The 22,189-nt window shown below is 44.6% G+C and overlaps 1 protein-coding gene across 1 annotated transcript in view; it reads left to right on the plus strand.

Annotated features, from left to right (window-relative positions):
• The window catches only part of CCDC81 (coiled-coil domain containing 81), a 27,283-nt gene extending 12,933 nt beyond the window's left edge, over window positions 1-14,350 (plus strand). The window contains exons 8-15 of the mRNA XM_015823922.1: window positions 1,935-2,055; window positions 3,444-3,590; window positions 4,638-4,745; window positions 6,466-6,635; window positions 7,524-7,602; window positions 9,535-9,761; window positions 12,012-12,137; window positions 13,992-14,350. Of these exons, the coding sequence (XP_015679408.1) occupies window positions 1,935-2,055; window positions 3,444-3,590; window positions 4,638-4,745; window positions 6,466-6,635; window positions 7,524-7,602; window positions 9,535-9,761; window positions 12,012-12,137; window positions 13,992-14,133 (1,120 nt within the window). The 3' untranslated portion in view covers window positions 14,134-14,350. The remainder of the gene's footprint in view (window positions 1-1,934; window positions 2,056-3,443; window positions 3,591-4,637; window positions 4,746-6,465; window positions 6,636-7,523; window positions 7,603-9,534; window positions 9,762-12,011; window positions 12,138-13,991) is intronic.
• The last annotated feature ends 7,839 nt before the right edge of the window (window positions 14,351-22,189 follow it).

The raw sequence follows: 22,189 nt of genomic DNA on the forward strand, positions 1-22,189 counted from the left end.
AAATGGTATAGGGTTTCCTGCCTGAGCAGGGGTTGGACTAGATGACCTCCAAGGTCCCTTCCAACTTTATTATTATTATTATATCCTTTTTTTGGCTGAGGGAGCCAATGTTGTCTGAAGACACTTTCTGTGATCATGTGACCAGCATGGCTATATGCTAAAGGTGCACAGGACACTGTTATCTTCCCACTGAAGTGGTACCTATTTATCTACTTGCATTTGCATGTTTCTGAACTGCAAGGGTAGGCAGGAGCTGGGGTGAGTAACGGGAGCTCACCCTGTTGCGCGGAGCTCGGGTGTCTCCAGCTGAAAAGCTCAGCATCTTTAACCACTGAGCTATCGTGCCCCTTTGTAAAAGGAGGAGTGAAATGGAAATAAATCAAAATCCACCTTCGTTCTTTATACTTGGGAAGAGTTGCCATTTCATTTGGAGCCACCTTTTTTCCCCCCAAAACAAGTAATTTTAATGTTTACAGGCCTGTGGAGTCCCCCAAGGCTGAGCTGCTAAATTTGTTAGTAAAGGACCAAAGCACAGCAGTGGTAGTTGCCAAGGATTAGGCCATATTTTTGGGACAATAAAAAGCGTGCATTAAAAATGCGATCCCTGAATGCAAATTGCTTGCCTTCTGAGACTTAGACAACGATGTTAAACACTCCCTGAGTGCTGAAAAGTTTTTGGGGTGGCATGATAAGAAATACGGGTAGTTCTCAATTTATGACTGTAATTGAGCCTGATGACTGTGGTCTTGTTATGACACTTGTAGAATGGGCCATCACATGACTGGACCTAAATTTACGACCTTTTTGTGGCGCTCATTAAGCGAATGCCATGGTCATTCAGCAAACTTATTTTTTGCTATGGGCATTTTTTCCAAAAACAGGAAATAAAAGCCAGCTTTTGGAACAAAGGTTGTCAGCTGGGGACATGTGACAGTGGGACACTGCAATGTGTCTCTCAGTCATCTAATCCAACCCCCTGCTCAGGCAGGAAATTCTCTATCATCTGAGACAAATGGCTGTCCAGTCTCTTCTTAAAAACTTCCAGTGTTGGAGCATTCACCGCTTCTGGAGGCAGGTTGTTCCACTGGTTAATTGTTCTAACTGCCAGGAAATTTCTCCTTAGTTCTAGGTTGCTTCTCTCTTTGGTTAGTTTCCATCCATTGCTTCTTGTCCTGCCCTCAGGCGCCTTGGAAAATAACTTGACTCCCTCTTCTTTGTGGCAGCCCCTGAGATATTGGAAGGCTGCTACCATGTCCTCCCTCGTCCTTCTCTTCATTAAACTAGACATACCCAATTCCAGCAACTGTTCCTTATATGTTTTAGCCTCCAATCCCCTAATCATCTTTGTTGCTCTTTTCTGTACTCTTTCTAGAGTCTCAACATCTTTTTTACATCATGGTGACCAAAACTGGATGCAGTAGTCCAAGTGTGGCCTTACCAAGCCATTGTAAAGTGGTATTAACACTTCACGTGATCTTTATTCTATCCCTCTGTTAATGCAGCCTAGCATTGTGTTGGCTTTTTTTGGCATCTGCAGCACACTGTTGGCTCATATTTAAGTGATTGTCCACTAGGACTCCAAGATCCCTCTCACAGTTGCTACTATTGAGCAAGGTATCACCTATATACTATACCTACGCATTTGGTTTTTCTGATTTAATGCTGATCATCAGTTGACTAGATTAATGAGAGGTGCAAAGAACCAGGATATGTTGCGTTCAAGCACAAAGGATTTATTATTCCAGCCTATAACCAAGAATCTAGTCAATTAACCATTTCTTGTGGTGTGGGGTCTCTTTTGGCAACACAAAGACCAATGACACATTTAATTCCACCTTCCAGCTCTGCCTGCTCTTCTCCAACATCAACAATGGCAAAGTTTAAACTCTGTGCTCTTTGTTGCACACTCATACGCTGCCCATTGTGTTCTGCAGGCAACCAACACCCATTCCGGAAGCCTTGAAGACAGAACAGGAAGTGAGCCGTACCCAAACTCCTGCCTCCAGATCGCAGACTTCATCGCCCATTTGTGATGAGCATGGTAGGGCAGGACAGGTATTGGATGTAGTTCCTTTCATATTTTTATCTATAGCTAGTTATAACAACTCTGGAAATGATGTTTGCTATCAGGAAGAACTGGGTGAGTGGTGGTCCCTGGGCCATGCCTGGCTCTTGGCCCACCGTGCCCTACAATTATCTAGCCAGTGAAAGATGATTCTGATCTCCAGCCAATTTTATTTAATATCCTTCCTTTATTAATTATTATAAACAAGGTGGTAAGTATATCCAGGGCTTTTTTTCTCATAGAACACTCAGAATGGAGTTCCGGCACCTTTTTTGGATGGAACCTTGTAGGGTAGGCAAGGCGGGTTGTATGACGTGTGTGAGTTCCGGCACCTTTTTTTTTTTTTTTTTTTTTTTTAGAAAAAAAGCACTGAGTATATCCAACAAACCTTCCTCCTTCTATTTTCCCCACAATAACAACTCTGTGAGCTGAGATGAGCTAAGAAAGAGGGACTGGCCCAAAGTCCTACAGCTGGCTTTCATGTCTAAGATGGGACTAGAACTCACCATCTCCTGGTGATTGGTGCACAGTCACCCAGCCAGCTTTCATGCCTAGGGCAGGAATAGAACTCACTGTCTCCTAGTGATTGGCTAAAGTCTCCCAGCCCACTTTCATACCGAAGGCGGGACTAGAACTCACCGTCTCCTGGTGATTGGCCCAAGTGCCTCAACCAGCGATTATACTTAAGGCGGGACTAGAACTCACCATCTCCCAGTTCTGATATATGGACCCATTTGTTACACACACACACACACACACACACACACACACTCCAGTGGAAAAATGGATAGAATAACCTGGTCCTCTCATGGGGATGATTTACATATAGCAATGAGGATTTCTTTGACTTGTGCAGTTATTACCATTTGTTCTGAGACTGTCTCATACTGGAAGCTATTGTTTAGAAATCAGAATCTGTCCGTTTTCTCTCTTTCTGTGGAAGAAGGTATAATTTCAGTCCCGACTGAGAAACCAATGGCATATAGGCCAGGACTAATTTTATTTTAACACGTATACTGTAGTAACAGAATCTTGCAACTTTTAACAATATGCTTTCCCTTCCCTCCCTGATTTTCTTGCTCTGGGCTCAAGCCCCACTTATCTGATTATTGTCTCAGTACAGGCTCTTTCTCCCGTCTTTCAAAACCATTCCCTCCACAGGTAGCCTGTTTTGACTCATTGTTCCTTCACTTAGGCGTGCAATGAGATGCAAGGAAAAATCAAAACCCAAATTGCCTTTAGAGGATTTTGATTGATGGATGGATTGATTGATCAGATTTTGTTACAAGTTTGTGAAACAAGAGATTTGCTGTAGAATTAGAATAGAGAGGCAGTTGGGTACAGAGGTTACACCGTTCTTGGCCTTGTGTATCTCCAGGAGATGTGCTACCTATGCATGCAGCGTGCTCAGAGGAATGTTCCGGTCTACTTGGGTGAGGAGAGAAGAAGGAAGGAGAAAATGGAAGACTGCATCCTGGCCCAGTATCAAGCCATAAGAGATCACGAAGCCCTTCAAAAGGAGCTGGTACTGGGACCAAAAAACTGATTTTTGCTTTCTTCCTATGTAGAAAAGCAGAACTTCTAGAACTTTTACAAACAGAGATGAGCACGGTGCCCTAGAGATGGACACAACTGGATTGGAAAACTTTTACTATTGGGTTTTTTTTTTTTTTTTTTGCGAGCTGCCCAGAGTCACTGAGAGTGAGTGGGCAGTCATATAAATTTGATAAATCAATACATGACAGGAAGGTTCTTAGCCTGATGGGCCTTTGCAAAAATAAAATCCAAGCCAGCAAGGTAGATTTATGCATAAGTAAAGAGTTCTCCCATGAATTCAAGGTGAGAAGCTCCTTAGAAAGATTGGGAATCACTCTGTATACAATTCAAACGTACTGAGCGTGTAATGAGTTCTTTCATTGATCAGCATCCTTGGACTCATCTGTGATCTAGCCCAGAGGTCCCCAACTGTGGCAACTTTAAGACTTGTGGACTTCAACTCCCAGAATTCCCCAGCCAGCATGGCTGGCTGGGGAATTCTGGGAGTTGAAGTCCACAAGTCTTAAAGTTGCCAAGATTGGGGACCCCTGATCTAGCCCTTGTAACATGAATTATTTCATAGCATCCCATAATATTCCTAGCATGATCTTGTTAATGCCCTCCTGTGTGTTCAGGAGGTGTAATGTGTTTCCCACATTATACCGAGTTTTCAGATTATTAAAGTTCAGCTCTTTGGGCAATTGTTGTCTCTGGCTGGTTTGAGCCGGTCCTTGTCATTATCCCAATTCCAATGGGGAATTTGCTGGTTCTTTCAAAAACTAGAAACGTTACTCAAAAGTGCTCCTTGTTACTGAAAACAGTACTCAAGGAGGCCCCCGTTTCCTGCTCCCATCAGAAGGAGGCCACCTACATAGAAGGTGTTGCCAAGAGGGATCTACACCATTCATAAAAGGACGGGTGGGACGGCACACCCCTTATGGATTCTGAATCTTGGTTTCTCCAATGTGGTCCAGCTCAGCTCTTCTTTCCCATGCTTTTCAGCTCAAAAGCATTTAATTCTTTCTCCAAACTACAGATGAAAATTGCAGCAGCTCGGGAGCAGAACCAGAAAGTGGCAACTTATAACCTGGGCATAGCGGAAGCCATGCGACAACACAAGAATGAGAAGCTAGCCGAACCTTTTGTAAGACCTCCCATCCTTTGCAACACTATAGCTTGGCCTTTTCTCTATCTAGGCCAGGGGTCAGCAACCTTAAACACTCAAAGAGCCACTTGGACCCATTTCCCAGAGAAAAGAAAACACTGGGAGCTGAAAAACCTGTGCGCGCTTCCTGCTGAGACACAGCAAAAGCAGGAGCCCTGCCCAATAAGCTTGTCAGCTTGTCCGAGAACAGTGTGAGGCCACTCTCTTTTTTACAGAGAGAGAGAGAGAGAGAGAGAGAGAGAGAGAGAGAGAGAGAAGGCAAGTGCAAGTGCCTCTCTCTCTCTCTCTCTCTCTCTCTCTCTCTCTCTCTCTCTCTCTCTCTCTCTCTCTCTCTCTCTCTCTCTCTCTCCAAATGTCAAAGGAGGCTGGGAGCTGCAGGAGAAGGCTCAAAGAGCCACATGTGGCTCTGGAACTGCGGGCTGCCGACCTGTGATCTAGGCTTTTTTGGATATGTTGGACTATTGGTCTCAGGATCTCAATCGAATGGTGAATGGTTGAGGAACCTAGGTAGCCCAGGGGTAGGGAACCTTGGCTCTTTTATGACTTGTGGACTTCAACACCCAGAATTCCTGAGCCAGCCACGCTGACTCAGGAATTCTGGGAGTTGAAGTCCACAAGTCATAAAAGAGCCAAGGTTCCCTACCCCCTAGGCTAGTCTACCGAAGAGAAGGATTAGGGGGAATGTGATAGCAGTCTTCCAGTACTTGAACGGAGAGGGAAGATTTATCACAGAGAAGAGGGGATTGATTTATTCTTCAACGCATGAGAGGGCAGGACAAGAAGTCATGGGTGGAAGATCATTAAAGAGCGATCCAACTGAGAAGTTAAGGAGAAATTTTCTGACAGTGGAAACAATTAATCAATGGAATTGCTCTCCTCCTGGTGTTGTGGGTGCTCCATCACTGGAGGTTTTCAAGAAGAGACTGGACAAGCGACTTATCCCGAATGATATAGATCTCCTACCATGGGTAGAGGGGTTGGATTAGAAGATCTCCAAGGTCCCTTCCAACCCTATTGTTTTATGGTCTATGCCAGTGATGGCAAACCTTTTAGAGACTGAGTACCCAAACCACAACCCAAAACCCACTTATTTATCACAAAGTGCCAGGGCCGCATCAGCATTGTGGTGCCCTCAGGGGGGGCATGGGGGCGTGGCCCACTGGATGGGCATGGCTCCAGTTGTCACAGCAGACTGGGTGGGCATGGCCACCTCGATGTTGCTCATGGGGGGGACGCCTGTGGGGGCCGGGCAGGGTTGGGGAGATCCAGGGGGTCTCTGGTGGGTGAGGCGGTGGGCAGGAGGCCCAGCATAGATGGAGGGAGGCACGCAATCCTAGCTGGGACTGGGGGGCCATGGCATTGATAGGGATCCAGCTTTTCCTGCCTTTGGCTTGCTGGGTGTGGGCGTGCTCTGCCACCTCTACTCGAGCTTGCTAGCTGGCTGCTTCGCCTCCTTTGTGCTGTGTGGGGCTGCCGCTCCGGGTGGCGGCGGTCTAATGGACCTGCGCAAACTGTTGGCAATGGCAGTGCGCGTGCCCACAGAGAGGGCTCTGAGTGCCACCTCTGACACACGTGCCATAGGTTCACCACCACTGTTCTATGCACATCAGTTGATGGCCAGCAGGCTCTTCCTGTCTTGCTAAATACCCTCTATCCACGTGTTGCTTTTATTCACGTCAAGATTTGTGCCTCTTTTCAGAGGTCCTACATTTTTGAGAAGAGGCCACCCAGTTCTACACCTCACGAGAAGCAAGAGGAATACGCCCAGCACTTGGACAAGCAACTGGAGAGCAGAAAAGCCAGAGAAGCAAAACAAAAACAGGAACAAGACTTCATTGACCGCTTGCAGCAAGTTCAGCTGGCAGAAGAGTGAGACCTTTGGGAGAAGTTGATCTCCTGCCTCCTTATTTATTCAGTCCAAGTTTTAAATGCCTCTTTCCCCAGCCTGGTGCCTTATAGATGTCATAATTACGAGTCTGAAAGCACAGCATTGTTTATATTTTTTTAAAAAAACAACCAGATAAGGGTGGGGGATTGGAGAAAAAGGACAATAACATTTGCCCTTTTACCCAGTGTTCTCATGAGTTGAGTTCTGGAAATCTTCCCCACCACACAGACTCACCCGGATATTTGGGATCATATCCTTCTGTAAAATTGTAAGCACAATTGCATTAATGTGCTTTTTCACTTCGTAACGGCTTTGCTTAAAGACAAAGTTGGTGGTCCCAATTGTAGTCACCAACACACTCACTAAATCAGATTTATCTGTGGGAGCTCAGCTGTTAACAATACTGGGGCTTTCAAGATCCAAGGGAAATGCTGTAGATTTAGGCAGCCCAATCCTAACCCATTACTTTAGATCAGGGGTGTCAAACTGCCGGTCCGCATGCCGGATGCGTCATCTGGAAGCCACGCCCACCCCATTGCCGGCAGTGGCAAAACTGTCCCGATACGTTGCGCGACGTCACGTGACATCGCAAATTTGACATGTCTGCTTTAGATGAACCTGCTAGGTCAGGGGTGGGGAACCTTGGCTCTTTTATGACTTGTGGACTCCATGCTGGCTCAGGAATTCTGGGAGTTGAAGTCCACAAGTTATAAAAGAGCCAAGGTTCCCCACCCCTGTGCGAGGTCATCAGTGATGGCTAACCTAAAAATCAAATCAAATCAACATGTCTTACTACGTTGACGTCCACCCAGGATTAAATCTTACTGAAATCGTACTGGCTGATTCCTAGTCTTCTGTCTGCTTTCTAGATTAGCTGCCCAAAGAGCAAAATATCTAAAAGAGAAGCTGGAAGAAAAGCAAAATTATAAGACGGCCCTTGATACACAGGTAAATCAGCTGGTTGCCAAGACGAGCAATTTCAACCTAGAACAAGCGTGTACGAGTTTGTGATCATGAAAGGAACTCTCTTTTCCAACACACACACACACACACACACACGGCTCATTAAATTTAATGGGGTTACTTTTATGTAAGCAACTGCAGCATCACAGCCCAAGTGAATCGTAAGAGCAATAACTGACGATTCACGATCACTTATAAGTTGTGCAGCTGACAAGAAAGTGGTTGGCCTCTCTTTTTAGAGAACACCACAAAATTGAAGATTAAATATGGAAGTTAGAGAAAAAAATAATTTATCAGAGCATCGTGAGTTGCTTGTCTGGTGCCATGTCTCTCCTCTCCCCCATATGTTTATTGAACAAATACAGGCAGTCCTTGACTTACAACAGTTCCTTTAGTGACCATTCAAAGTTACTGTAAGGACCCACTTCAATCCCACATCTTAAGAAAGCAGAACTCTTGGAGACGGGTTCCTCCAACAGGAACTTTTATTAAGAGTAGTTGATAGCAGGCATAATAGACAGGATCTGAGGGATTCCTTCACAGATCGATACTTTAAAGTGTTTCCAAGCAAACCCCACCCCGCAGTTCCTCCGGACGGTTCAGATTGGCCAATCTCCAGGTGTTAAGCCCATTGTGGGAAAGGGGAGATAACATCGGTCTGGCTCCCGTCATAGCACGATGTTCAAGCAGCTCTTCGCACCTCCTTTTGAGATTGGAGAAATAAGCCAGGCTCCGGAGGTTGTATTTCTTTCTCCCCCCCCCCCCCCGCTTTTCCTAGCTGACAGGTTAGGGAGAAGAAAGTTCAGAGAGAGATACAGTGCAGGAAGCAAATTGTTACATTGTAGTGGGCAGCGGACACAGAAGCAATAAACAAAGTAAAAGGTTACATTGTAGCGAATAGAGGAAATGAAAGCAATAACCCCGCAGGCATATCCCCCCTCGCCCTTGGGAGTATGGCAGAACCCAGGGAGAAGTGAGATTTGGTTTTAGAAGATAGATAGAAATGAAATAGAAATGGATTCTGACAGTTACAGCATGGAACTGTCAGGAACAGCATGGAAAAAGTGACTTGTGACCATTTGTCACGCTTACAACCGTTGCGGCATGATTACATGATCAAAATTCAGATGCTTGGCAATTGATTCATATTTATGTCGTTTTTCAGTGTCCCGGGATCGCGTGATCCACCTTTTGCAACCTCCTGACAAACAAAGTCAATGGGGGAAGCCAGATTCACTTAACAACCGGGTTACTAACTTAACAACTGCAGTCATTCACTTGACAAATGTGGCAAGAAAGGTTGTAAATCGGGGCAAAACTCACTTATCAAATGTCTCCCTTAACAGAAACTTTGGACTCCATTATGGTCGTAAGTTGAGGACTACCTGTGTAGCTGTACCTTTGCAAATTACGAGTTCCATTCGAGTGGAACCAACAGGGATGCTGATTCTGAGGGCAAGGCTGGCTCATGAATTAATTCTCGGAAATTTAATTAGCAAATCTTGGAAGAAAGTCCCATCACGATCCAGCCCAGACCTTCAGATAGTCAGTAGTAAAACCACAATGGTTGTTTTGCCCAATATACAAGAAAGGGCTATAGAGAATACGATGCCAAAAGAAGTTTGTCTCATAAGACATTTTACTTGGTCAGGTTGTCCAACGAAAAGCAAAGTGCAAAGGAACGAGAGGAAGAGAGCAACGAGAAGAGTGTAGATGAGGTTCCGGTTGTTGGCTTTGACAATGGGAGTGTCCTGATTTTTAATGAAGACCCCCAGTACCACAACTGAGATGAAAGAAAAAAAGAAAGCAATATTGGTCAAAGTGATTCCTAAGGGTTCTTTGTAAGACAAGAAAGTTGTCTCTTTCAAAGTCTGTGTTGGCCCGTACAAGCAGAACATTTGCNCTTTTTGTACACAGCTCAAATTAAGACCGGCTCCCTTGCCTGAGTATGTGCCTAATTCGACGGAGGTCATTTTTGGGAAGAACGACATGAATGAAGAGAAAATGGAGGAGAGAAAGAAACGTGCCCGGGAATATTCCAAGTATCAGCTGCAGGCAGTTGCGGACCGTAAAAGAGCGGCCATTCTTAACCAGCTAGTGGATCAGAGGAGAGCTGCAGACATGTTTCAAAGAGCTAAGAAACAGTAAGATGGGAACTGTAAAGGGTTAATACCACTTTATAATGACTTGGTAAGACCACACTTGGGATATTGCATCCAGTTTTGGTCGCCATGATATAAAAAAGATGTTGAGACACTGGAAAGAGTGCTGAGTGGAGCAGCAAAGATGATTAGGTGACTGAAGGCTAAATCATATGAAGAACGGTTGCAGGAATTGGGTATGTCTAGTTCAGGGGTAGGCAACCTTGGCTCTTTTATGACTCGTGGACTTCAACTCCCAGAATTCCTGAGCCAGCATGGCTCAGCTTGGAAACCTCTCCCTTTCCCCTCAGCATGGCTGGCTCAGGAATTCTGGGAGTTGAAGTCCATGAGTCATAAAAGAGCCAAGGTTGCCTACCCCTAGCCGTGATGGCGCAGTGGTTAGAATGCAGTACTGCAGGCTACTTCTGTTGACTGCCGGCTGCCAGCAGTTTGGCAGTTCGAGTCTCACCGGCTCAAAGTTGACTCAGCCTTCCATCCTTCCGAGGTCAGTAAAATGAGGACCCAGATTGTTGGGGGAAATATACTGACTCTGTAAACCGCTTAGAGAGTGCTGTAAAGCATGTGAAGCGGTATATAAGTCTAAGTGCTCTTGCTCTTGCTATTAATGAAAAGAAGGTGATAGCAGTGTTCCAATATCTCAGGGGCTGCCCCAAAGAAGAGGGAGTCCAGCTATTCTCCAAAGCACCTGAAGGCAGGACAAGTAGCAACGGATGGAAACTCATCAAGGAGAGAAGCAACCTAGAACTAAGGAGAAATTTCTTGACAGTTAGAACAATTAATCAGTGGAGCAACCTGCCTCCAGAAGTTGTTGGAGCACCCAATACTGGAGGTTTTTCAGAGGAGATTGGACAACCATTTGTCTGAAGTGGTATAGTTTCCTGATTAAGCAGGGAGTTGGACTAGAAGACCTCCAAGGTTCCTTCCAACTCTGTTTCTCTGTTATTCTGTTAACTGCAGTGCTGAAGCTTTTCTGAATAAATTTGGCTCCTCTGATAGGTTACATGGCCATTCTGGATGGTTGTGCTTCTTAACAAGGTGTCTCATTCTGGGCATGCTCTGGATGCATTACGACAAAATGGGAATGGCTATCAAGACTTTACTTGAAATAGGTGAAGATAGTCACGCCTCAAACCATTAGGGATTTTAAAGGTGATCTTGGAACCAATACAACTCCTACAATATTGACTGAATGGTGGAGAATGGAAGGATTTATATTCCTTGCAATCATCCAGTTGTTAGTGCTAGCGACCAGATGAATGCAGGGAATACAAATCCTTCCATTCTCCACCATTCCGTCAGAACCGAAGAAGCTTCTTGGATGAGAAGTGAAATGTCTTCAGGAAAAAACAAAGAAAGTCCAGTTGCCTTTGGAAAAAAAGCACTTTTGGGACAATCATGACCTGGATGACTGAGGATCTCCTTAGACATTTAACAAAAAGAAGTCTCCTGGTGCATTTTCTACCAGTAAGTACCCACTTAGGTATGGTTGACAACATAAGATGATGGTGGCAAGCGTAGAACTAATGAATCTGCATACATTTTAAAGCTCATTTGTACGATAACATTGCATAACTGCTAGAAATTCAATTTCATCAAAGGCAAGTCAAGGAGTCCAGATCCACCTAAACAGGGAATAGGATTTCATTTATATGTTGTTCCTTGTTTGCCCTGAACCAGCTTCTGTGCAGTTAATTTAGCACCCCCTGCGTGGCTTTTGAACCATCACCTCCCTCTCTCAAACTGGAAGTAGACAAAAAGATGAAACAGAGAATCATGACAGCAGGACACAGATGGACGTACAGGTAGTCCTCAACATACGATCATAATTGAGCCAAAATTTTCTATCGCTAAGCGAGTCAGTTGTTAAGTGAATTTTACCCCATTTTACAACCTTTTTTGCCACAATTGCTAAGCGAATCACGGCAGTTGTTAAGTTAGTAACACGATGGTTAAGTGAATCTGGCTTCTCCATTGACCTTGCTTGTCAGAAGGTCTCAAAAAAAGTGATCCCATGACCCCGGGACACTGCAATCTTCATTAATATGAACTAGTCGCCAAGGGTTTGAATTTTGATCACGTGACCAGGAAGATGCTGCAACGGTCGTAAGCGTGAAAAATGGTCATAGGTAACCTTTGTTATTGTAACTTGGAACAGTCACTAAAACGAACTGTTGTTAAGTCGAGGGCTGCCTGCATGCTCCTTGCCTTAAAACCCTTTTGATATTCTTCTAGGTGGATGGTGGAGAAGGGTGAGCGAATGGAGAGGCTCTTCCAGATGAACTTGGCTATTCAAGAGGACTGGCGGAAAAGCGCGGGGCTGAAGCGACAACGAGATTACGAGGAGAAGCTCTTCCAGCGGTAAGCATCCAACTAGAGCAGAGTTCCCCAAACTTTCTGGCTTTGTGGACCGGTGTGGAGGGGGGAAGAGAAGGGATGGTTCCACCCAAGCAGCGGGCAAGCGCATGCGTGCAAGCAGTTCCATTTGTGCCACTTCTGCAGCCTGGTTCCAAATGGCTCCCAGCCTGATAATGGGCCACAGCCCGGGGATTGGGGATCCCTGATCTAGAGAACCTCCCATCTTTGACTCAGACTCGGAAATCTGGGACAAATCCTTGGATTTCTGAGATGGAAGATGTAGGTGGGAAAGGATGCTACTTGGCCTTCTATAGGCAGTCAATACTGATGCAAATGCCTTGGGGGAAATTTCTGCACAAGCTCCATAAAGTCTGTTAGCATGCTGAACCTAGTAGCTGGAACAGTAGAGTGTGCAATAGGTACCAGAACACGCAGTTGTAGTTGACTAGTTAGAGCAGGGGTGTCAAACTGCCAGCCTGCGGGTTGGACGCGTCATCCAGAAGCCGTGCCCACTCCATTGCCGGCAATGGCGAAACTGTCCCGATACGTTGTGCGACGTCACGTGACGTCGCGAGTTTGACATGTCTGAGTTAGAGAGTGCTGACTCATGCATGAGGCACTATGATTGGTCGCCATAAGCATACTGTTGAATTTACCTCATGATGTTCCTGTGTTCCTGACTATCTTGCATTTTTCTTTCTGGATGATGACAAGGTGTTTCCCCGAAAATAAGATCAAAAGAGGCACCAGGTCTTATTTTGGGGGAATGTCTTTTCCATGGTCTCAGTAGCGGTACCAACAGCTCTTCCCAGCTGGCCCACTTCTTCTGCAGCCGGAGGAAATTCCTCTGCAGCTGAGAATGGAGCTCTGGATTGACACACACAACGCCTCCCAACCTGCATTTCGCCATCAGAGGCCATATGAAGAACGGCTGAAGGACTTGGGTTTGGTTAGTCTAAACAAAAGAAGAAATAGGGGAGACATGATAGCAATATGCTAGTATCTGAGGGGCTGCCACAAAAAAGAGGGGGTCAAATTATTCACCAAAGCACCAGAGGGCAGGACAAGAAACAATGGTTGGAAACTGATCGAGGAGAGAAGCAACCTGGAATTAAGGATAAACTTCCTGACAGTGAGGACAATTAACCAGTGGAACAACCTGCCTTCAGAAATCGTGGGCGCTCCACCGCTGGAGATTTTTAAGGAGAGACTAGACAATCCATCTGTCTGAGATGGTACAAGTTCTCCTGCTTGATCAGGAGGCTGGACTAGAAGACCTCCAAGGTCCCTTCCAGCTCTAGACATTACAGTACAACCCTCTTGCATGATCTCTAGAAGCTGCACGAGAGCACAGACCCCATTCTTATGTGGCTTCTGCAGACTTCAACAATCATCCAAGAACAGGGCATGCTTTCAAATATAGTTACTATTGAAAGCTGGTGAATGCTTGTGTGTCCTGAAAAATATCACAGCGTGTTCATCTTTGACACGCATGTCATAGGTTCGCCATCACTGTCCTAAGTGAATGAGCAGCGGTATGGAGGAGGTGACCAGGCTGAGCCTGATGGGAGGTGGGGGGGGATAGCCAAACACATCATACATCATGAGTCCCTGCACTAAGCCCAACTCACCTTGAATGCCTTTCTTATCTCCCGCTCATTTCCCTTGACCCTTAGTTGGTCAGATTCTTGTAGAGAGCTTCAGTTTGCAATAAATCTCGTTTGAACAGCCTGAATCTCCTGATTTCTCCGGCATTTGAAATAGAAGCCTTTGAGGAAAAGTGAATTATTGGTCTTTCTTCCCAAGAAGCTGATTTTTTAAAATTTTTTTAAACATTTCTGTCTCCTTGAACTGCAGGGCGGGAGACAAACTTATGCTGCTGGACCAGTGCGCAAGATATCGTCGTTGTTACCAGTGCAAGAAAGGCCTGAACAAATTTGGAGAAAAAAATATATGGACAGACAGTAAATATATCCCTGGATCTCGGTTAATCGTTTGAAGCAGCCCCATTTGTTTATGCCTTCCTTTTCTTCTTAGAAGTGCTTTTGAAATTGTTTTTTTTTTTAAAAAAAAAAATAATCCGATTGTATGAATGTGCTTATGATTTGATTCTTGTGGCCCCGTGACATGAATTCCTAGGTTGTTTTTTTTTTCCTTTTCTGGTGACAGGATTTTGTCCTCTCACTTTGGAATGTGTTTTTCTGCATTAAAAGATATATATGTATGTATGCGTGTATTCTATCCTGCTCTATGGAGTAGAGCAGACATGTCAAACACAAGCCCCAGGGGCTGGATGCGGCCCGCGAAGTGGTTTCATGTGGCCCATGAAGCCATCCTGGAAACAGTGAGGGAACGGCCCCTGCTGCCTGGGCCCTGGCCCAGGCTGGCCGGGAGCCAATGTACAATTATGTGGTGGCCATCTATGCTGAAACCCATTCAGTCTTAGGTCCACAAGGCCGTCTGGAAACAGCGAGGAACCAGCCCCTGCCGTGTTGGTCCCGCCCCCTGGGTGCATGCTGGGGAGGTGTCACTCTTTGTGAGGAAAGAAGAAATGGACCATGCCTTGGCGCTTGCCCCGGTCCCACCCCCTTCTGCCAGAGACCCTCAGATCTGTCCCACTCCTGCCCAGGCCCCCACAGGCACCCTTGATGCGAACGATGTAGAGCTGGCCATGCCCACCCAGTAGGCCACACCCACTCCATCCACGCCCACCCAGTAGGCTGCACCCACCCTGGCCACACCCACCCGCCCCCCCAAGGGCAACCGCAATGCTGATGCATTGCAATCATTCTGTGAGGGTCAGCTACCCATTGTTGAGAGTTTGGAAAAAAATCAGAGAAGAGAAACTAAGATGATCAAAGGCCTGGAGACTAAAACATACGAAGAACAGCTACGGGACTTGAGTTTGGCTAGTCTAAAGAAAAGAAGAAATAGGGAAGACATGATAGCAGTGTTCCAGTATCCGAGGGGCTGCCACAAGGCAGAGGGGGCCAGGTTGTTCGCCAGAGCACCAGAGGGAAGGACGAGAAACAATGGTTGGAAACTGATCAAGCAACTGATCAAGCAACCTGGAATTAAGGAGAAACTTCCTGATAGTGAAGACAATCAACTAGTGGAACAGCTGGCCTTCAGAAACTGGGGGCGCTCCATCACTGGAGAATGTTAAGAGGAGACTGGACAATCACCTGTCTGAGACAGTGTAGATTCTCCTGCTTGAGCAGGGGGCTGGACTAGAAGACCTCCAAGGTCCCTTCCAGCTCTTCTATTCTATTCTATTCTATTCTATTCTATTCTATTCTATTCTAAACATAATTTGCTTCTGCTTTCTTGAAAGCAAGCAAGATAACATTCTTAACCTGCCAATATTTTCTCTTTGTGACGATGTTGACGTTGAGGGTTAATCTGGTGGACATTTTTTGAAACTTGAGCGCGCTCTCCTTGCCACAGATGCTCCTGGCTCAGCCATTCTGCCAACACATTGGTTGAGCCCTTAAAGTATTCTGTCGCATAAACCGGAGGTACATCTCTACCCAGCTTTTTGCAAACCGCTGGGTCTGTCCCTGTCCAGTGACTTATAGGACTGAGTTACTTTAATGAGATTTAAAGTAGATGCTTTCATTAGATTTCACAATAGGATCAGGGTAGCTTTTGAGGTTAGGATATTCCACTAAGACGGTGAAAATGACCAGCCTCCATCAACTCTTTTAGCCCATTTGACTTCTCAGGTTTGAGATTGGGAGAGTAAAATGGAGATTTTTTAAAAAAAATTCAATTGTCTTCTAGAGAAAAAAATGAGCTAGAAGGTAAGGTCAAGTTTTACCTTAAGAAGGGACCACACTCTGCAGTCAATTGCATAACCGACTTACAAGGATATACTGTTAAGAATATCTTTAATGGTTAATCAATCCCTTTAACACTACATTCAAGTAAGACAATTGGTCGTGGTTCTTTATTATGTGAAACCTTTATTCTAGCTCAGAGAGCCAGTTTGATCTAGACCAGGGGTAGGCAACCTTGGCTATTTTATGACTCGTGGACTTCAACTCCCAGAATTCCTGAGCCAGCCATGCTGAGAGGAAAGGGAGAGGTTTCCAAGCTGAGCCATGCTGGCTCAGGAATTCTGGGAGTTGAAGTCCACAAGTCATAAAAGAGCCAAGGTTGCCTACCCCGGTATACTGATTAAGGCAAGGGTCTTCAAACTTGGCAACATTAAGACTTGTGGACTTCAACTCCCAGAATTCCTGAGCCAGCCAGGAATTCTGGGAGTTGAAGTCCACAAGTCATAAAAGGGCCAAGTTTGAAGACCCCTGGATTAAGGCAACAAGCTAGAAAGTAGGAGACCATGAGTTCGAGTCCCATCTTGGCCATGAAAGCCAGCTGGATGGTTTTGGGCCAATCACTAGGAGACTATGACTTCAAGTCCCGCCTTAGCCATGAAAGCCAGTCACTCCTTCTCAGCCCAACCCACCTCACAAGGTGGTGGTTGTGGGGGAAAATAGGAGGAAGAAGGTGTAATGGATATGTTTTGCACCTTGAGTTATTTGTAAAAATAATACAGGTGGGATACAAACCAAGAAATGGGTGCTTTCTCCTGCTTTCAGTGTTCCACACAGAGACTGCTGCTGAGCTGAATCTCAGTCTCATAACAGCTTTAGCTAAAATAAGACAATGAGTCGTGGTTCTTTATTGTGTGGCAATCTTTATTCTAGCTTTAATATATATACCAAGTCGGGACCATTCACAGTGCTAGATTCACGGGCATTTGCTGAAGTAGATTTTAATAGGCACAAAAGACCACAGTAGGATTTCAACACACGACATACGCAGCATTTTTGTAATGCAAAACTCACAGCATAGGCATTTATAGATATTGTGCTTTCTCAGTTATTTAGAAACAACACATTCATTTTGGGGGGATGGTTTGGATTAATCAAGGAAGACACACGTTCTAGAGGGTTTTGACTGCAGAGGACACAGAGCGCATAATGAGAGTTGGCTGATGTCTAATTGTTACGTTCTCTGCTCTAGGAAAACATTAAATAGACCTGTCTCAAAGATGCTTTTCCAGAAGGCAACTGGACTTTCTTGGTATTTTTCCTTGAAAACGTTTCACTTCTCATCCAAGAAAGTTCCTCCGTTCTAATTAAATGGTGGGGAATGGAAGGATTGATATTCTTTGCAGTCATCTGGTAGTTAGCAGAAGAACTGAAGAACTTCAGAAGAACAGAAGAAGCTTCTTGAATGAGAAGCAAAATGTTTTCAAGGAGAAAACCAGTTGCCTTTTGGAAAAGCACCTTTGGGACAACCATGAACTGGAGGATTGAGAATCTCCACAGACATTCAATAGATCTGTTGTTGAATAGATCTGAAGACCTAACTCTAACCTGGGTCTTAAGGTCCCTTATGATAGCTAGAAAGTGCATTAATCATGGAGATCAGGATCCAACTTCCATGGTAAATTCAGTTTGGTTACATCACTTGATCCAAGATCTTCAAGCATCTCATTTGGGTCAGAATAACAGAAGAGTTGTAAGGGACCTCGGAGGTTTTCTAGTCCAACCCCCTGCTCAAGCAGGAGAACCTATACCAGGGGTCTTCAAACTTGTCCCTTTTATGACTTATGGACTTCAACTCCCTGAATTCTGGGAGTTGAAGTCCACAAGTCATAAAAGGGCCAAGTTTGAAGACCCCTGACCTATAACATTACTTGGGAATTCTTTTGTTCTTGATTATGCAGCATCTCACTCTTATATTTCTGTAGGGATCTTGAGCTGGCTTGATAATCTTTCAAGGACATTGAAAAAGAACATTCAAGTTACAGGTAGTCCTTGACTTATGACAGGGGTAGGCCACCTTGGCTCTTTTATGACTCGTGGACTTCAACTCTCAGAATTCCTGACTCAGGAATTCTGGGAGTTGAAGTCCACAAGTCATAAAAGAGCCAAGATTGCCTACCCCTGACTTATGACAATAATTGAACCCCAAATTTCTATTGTTAAGTGAGACAGTGGTTAAGTGAATTTTGCCCCATTTTACGACCTTTCTTGCCATAGTTGTTAAGTGAATTACTGCAGCTGTTAAGTTAATAACAAGGTGGGTTAAATGAATCTGACTTTCCCATTGACATTGCTTGTCAGAAGGTTGCAAAAGGGGATCACATGAACCCAGGACACTGCAACTGTCACAAATATGAGTCAGTTGCCAAGCATCTAAGTTTTGATCATGCATCATGGGGACGCTGCAACAATCGTAAGTGCGAAAAATGGTCTTAAGTCACTTTTTCAGCGTCCTCGTAACCTTGGAACAGTCGCTAAGTGGGTGTGTGTTCAGAGAATAAGGCAGGGGAAGGATCATGGAGGCATCTTAATTAAAAACAATAAAAAATAGCACCCAGTTACTAGCTTAAACCTCACCAAGTTTCTGTATTTATGTGACAGTATATAAAAACAATTTCAGTTGCATCAATAATTCTATTCTATTTTGTTGCTATTTCCCTTGGAAAATGACTATTGCTTTGCTGGTGGCCTCTGCCTTCAAACCTATTCATTTTTTTATCAAAATTCAGAACAAGCAAGATGAATGCAACCAATTTAATTTAGGTATTTAGATAAATTCTGGAATGTAGAGTTGATTTGTCCCTTCCTTTGGGACACATGACGTGGGGTGATGACAAAGTTACAATGCTTTCCTACAGACTTTGTCCCTTTTTTCCCTAGATCCCTTAATGTGCTTGATAAATATAAAGTATGCAATTGCACTAGGTCAGACATGTCAAACTCGCAACGTCAAATGACGTCGCGCAACGTATCAGGCCGATTTTGCCATTGCTGGCAATGGGGTGGGTGCGGCTTCCGGATGACACGTCCGGCCTGCAGGCCGGCAGTTTGACACCCCTGCTCTAGGTATTAAATATGAAGCAGCAGTTGCAAATATAGCAATAGCACTTATATACGGCTATAATAGAGTAATATACGGCTTCGCGGTGCTCTACAGCCCTCTCTAAGTGATTCACAAAGTCAACATATTGTCCCCAACAATTTGGGTCCTCATTTTACTGATCTCGGAAGGATGGAAGGCTGAGTCAATCTTGAACAAGTCAGGATCGAACTCTAGACTCTGGGCAGAGTTGACCTGCAATACTGCTTTCTAACCACTGTGCCACCAGAAGGGTTAAATATATTTTAGTAAAAAGGATATGGCTTAATTTAGATTTTAAAGCTCAACAATGATTTCATTCTCACTGAGGTAAAGAAAGGAAAATCCCTGATATTTTGAGGTAAAAAGACAAGATGAATGTGATAGCTGAGGATCAAGAGAAAACAAACTCAACCGTTCATGGAGGGAAATATGAGTTTCGTGCTCTGTCCATGTATCCAATAAACCAAAGAGTAACATTGGGGAAAGGGTTTTCTGTTATACAGGTAGTCCTCAACTTATGACCAAAATGGGGACCAGAATTTTTGTTGCTAATCAAGGCAGTGGTTAAATGAGTCGAACCCAATTTTACAACCTTTGTTGCCATGGCTGTTAATTTTGAATCCAGTTTCCCTCACTGACTTAGCTTGCCAGAAGCCAGCTTGGAAGGTCTCAAATTCACATGACCTTGGGATGCTGCAACTGTTGTAAATATATACTGGTTGTCAAACACCAGATGTTGATTATGTGACCGCAATGGTCATAAGTGTGTGGACCAAGTCGTAAGTCACTTTTTCCAGACCTATTTAATTTCAAGTAGTCATTAAACAAATGGTTTTTGGTTTGGTTTTTAAGAAGAGACTGGACAGCCATTTGTCTGAAATGGCATAGGGTTTCCTGCCTGAGCAGGAGGTTGGACTAGCTGATCTCCAAGGTCCCTTCCAACTTATTATTATTGTTGTTGTTGTTGTAATTTGAGGACTACCTGCAACACAGCAACCGGTATATTTTGCACCTTTCTCATTTGATACTGTCTCTTCCACAAATGTGATAGATACCACCACATGTCTGCATGCACACAACCTACTGGAAAGCTTTACTACATATGTGAAAGGGATCCCGTTGAGTCACAAGGTATCTAAAGCAGTGTTTCTCAACCTTGACAATTTTAAGGCATGTGGACTTCAACTCCCAGAATTCCACAGCCAGCAATGCTGGCTGTGGAATTCTGGGAGTTGAAGTCCACATGCCTTAAAATTGTCAAGGTTGAGAAACACTGATCTAAAGCCTTCTGGCTACCATAGGAAAATAGAAAAAATGGTTGTTTATATTTGTAATGAAGTTTGGAAGCCAAATATATAAATATATAAAACTTCTTTATATATTTCCTCCTTTTTTTCTTTCTGTGCTCTACATTATTTCTTTCCTTGCACTTTTTATTCTTTTATTTCGTTTTTGAGTTAGCATCCGTTTTTATTACTGAAGTTATAAACTTTAATAACATTATTTCAAAAAACGACAGCTGCAATGACACCACTAAAACTCCAACACCTTTAAATGCGTCAGATAAAGAGGGTGGGGCTTCATTTACCCAATCCAGGATTCCCTCTTCACTTCTTTGACCTCGCTAGGGACCAAATTCACATTTTAAGAACAAAGCAAGAACAAGCTGCTTGATACGATGGAACCCCGCTGTTTTCTCAAACTACCTATCTCTATTCTTTGATGAAAAAACAATGCCGCAGACTTTAATGGCTGAAACCACGGTTAGAAAAGCCTGCTTTTTTAAAATTTCCATGAAATTGTTCTCCAAGAAAAGCATCCCGTTGTTTTTTTTTTTAGGACAAATAAGAATACAGGCAGACAATGACTTGGTGAATTTTGAACTCCCTGTGGTCTTTTATCACTGCCAGGAACAGGACAAAAAAAATGGAAGACCGTTTGCTGGTTATAGTAGCTGCGTGTGAAACTGCGAAGAAAAACAAGTTCTTTTAAAACACCATGTCTAAGATGGTTAAATACAGGACACTAGCTAGATTTTAGGGACTTTGGGCCTGATTCAGCAAGATCCGTTGGAAGGAATGACAATAAATTTTCGGTGAATAACCAATTGGGTGAAGCATTACCTGAGGAGAACTCAAGAGCTTTTAGCTTTGGCATAAGTTATCTGCCGTTTCTTTTCCTTTTTCAGGTTTCCCAACCGTGGCAACTTTAAGACAGGGCTTTTCAACCTTTTCACCCATTGTACCACTTTTAGGATATGGCAATATCTGAGTACCACCAGTCGCCTAGCAAGGTGTCAAAAAATTGATGACCCCCCCCAAAAGGAAAAAAGTGATAAAGTACGGGTAGTCCTCGACTTACAACAGTTCGCTTAGTGACTCTTCGAAGTTACAATAGCACTGAAAAAAGTGCCCCCCCCAAGCCACAGCCGAGCAAGACACCTGCCTGCCCGCCCGGTGGTGCTCTTCCTCCTGTCCGAGGTTTCCATTGTTGTGAGCATTTCTGTTGAGGATTGGCAGTGGGAGTGGGGTGGGGGGTGTTTGGTTTTTATTCCCCCCCCCCCCCGTCTGCTGGGTGGTTGCAGCAGGTTTTGGTCACTTCACATGACCCTGGGACACTGTGACCGTCATAAATATGAATCAGTTGCCAAGCATCTGAATGTAAATCACAAGACCCTGGAGATGCTGCAACATTCCAGCTGATCGGCGCTTCTTCTGGGCTCAGCAGAAGCGCCAGGATCAGTGCTGCTTTCCAGCTGATTGGTGCTTCTTCAGGGCTCAGCAGAAGCACCAGGATCAGCACCCAGCTCCAGCTGGAACTTGGCGCTGATCCTGGTGCTTCCACTGAACCTTGACAGCCCTGCAGCTCCAGCCATCTCTCGCTCAGGCTTGTGCGGTGCTGCCACCGGTTCAGCTCATTCCTCTCCCCCACTACCACTTTTCTAGGATGGTCACGTACCACCTGCCAGGTGCCAATGTAGCACAAGTGGTACCCGTACCACTGGTTGAAAAGCCCTGCTTTAAGACACTTGGACTTCAACCCCCAGAATTCCATGGCAACCTGGGGAATTCTGGGAATTGAAGTCCATGTGTCTTAAAGTTGCCAAGGTTGGGAAAAATTCTTCATAGGCATATTTT

This window comes from Protobothrops mucrosquamatus, unplaced genomic scaffold, assembly GCF_001527695.2.
Source record: "Protobothrops mucrosquamatus isolate PMUCROS unplaced genomic scaffold, P.Mucros_1.0 scaffold2049, whole genome shotgun sequence".
NCBI lineage: Eukaryota > Metazoa > Chordata > Lepidosauria > Squamata > Viperidae > Protobothrops > Protobothrops mucrosquamatus.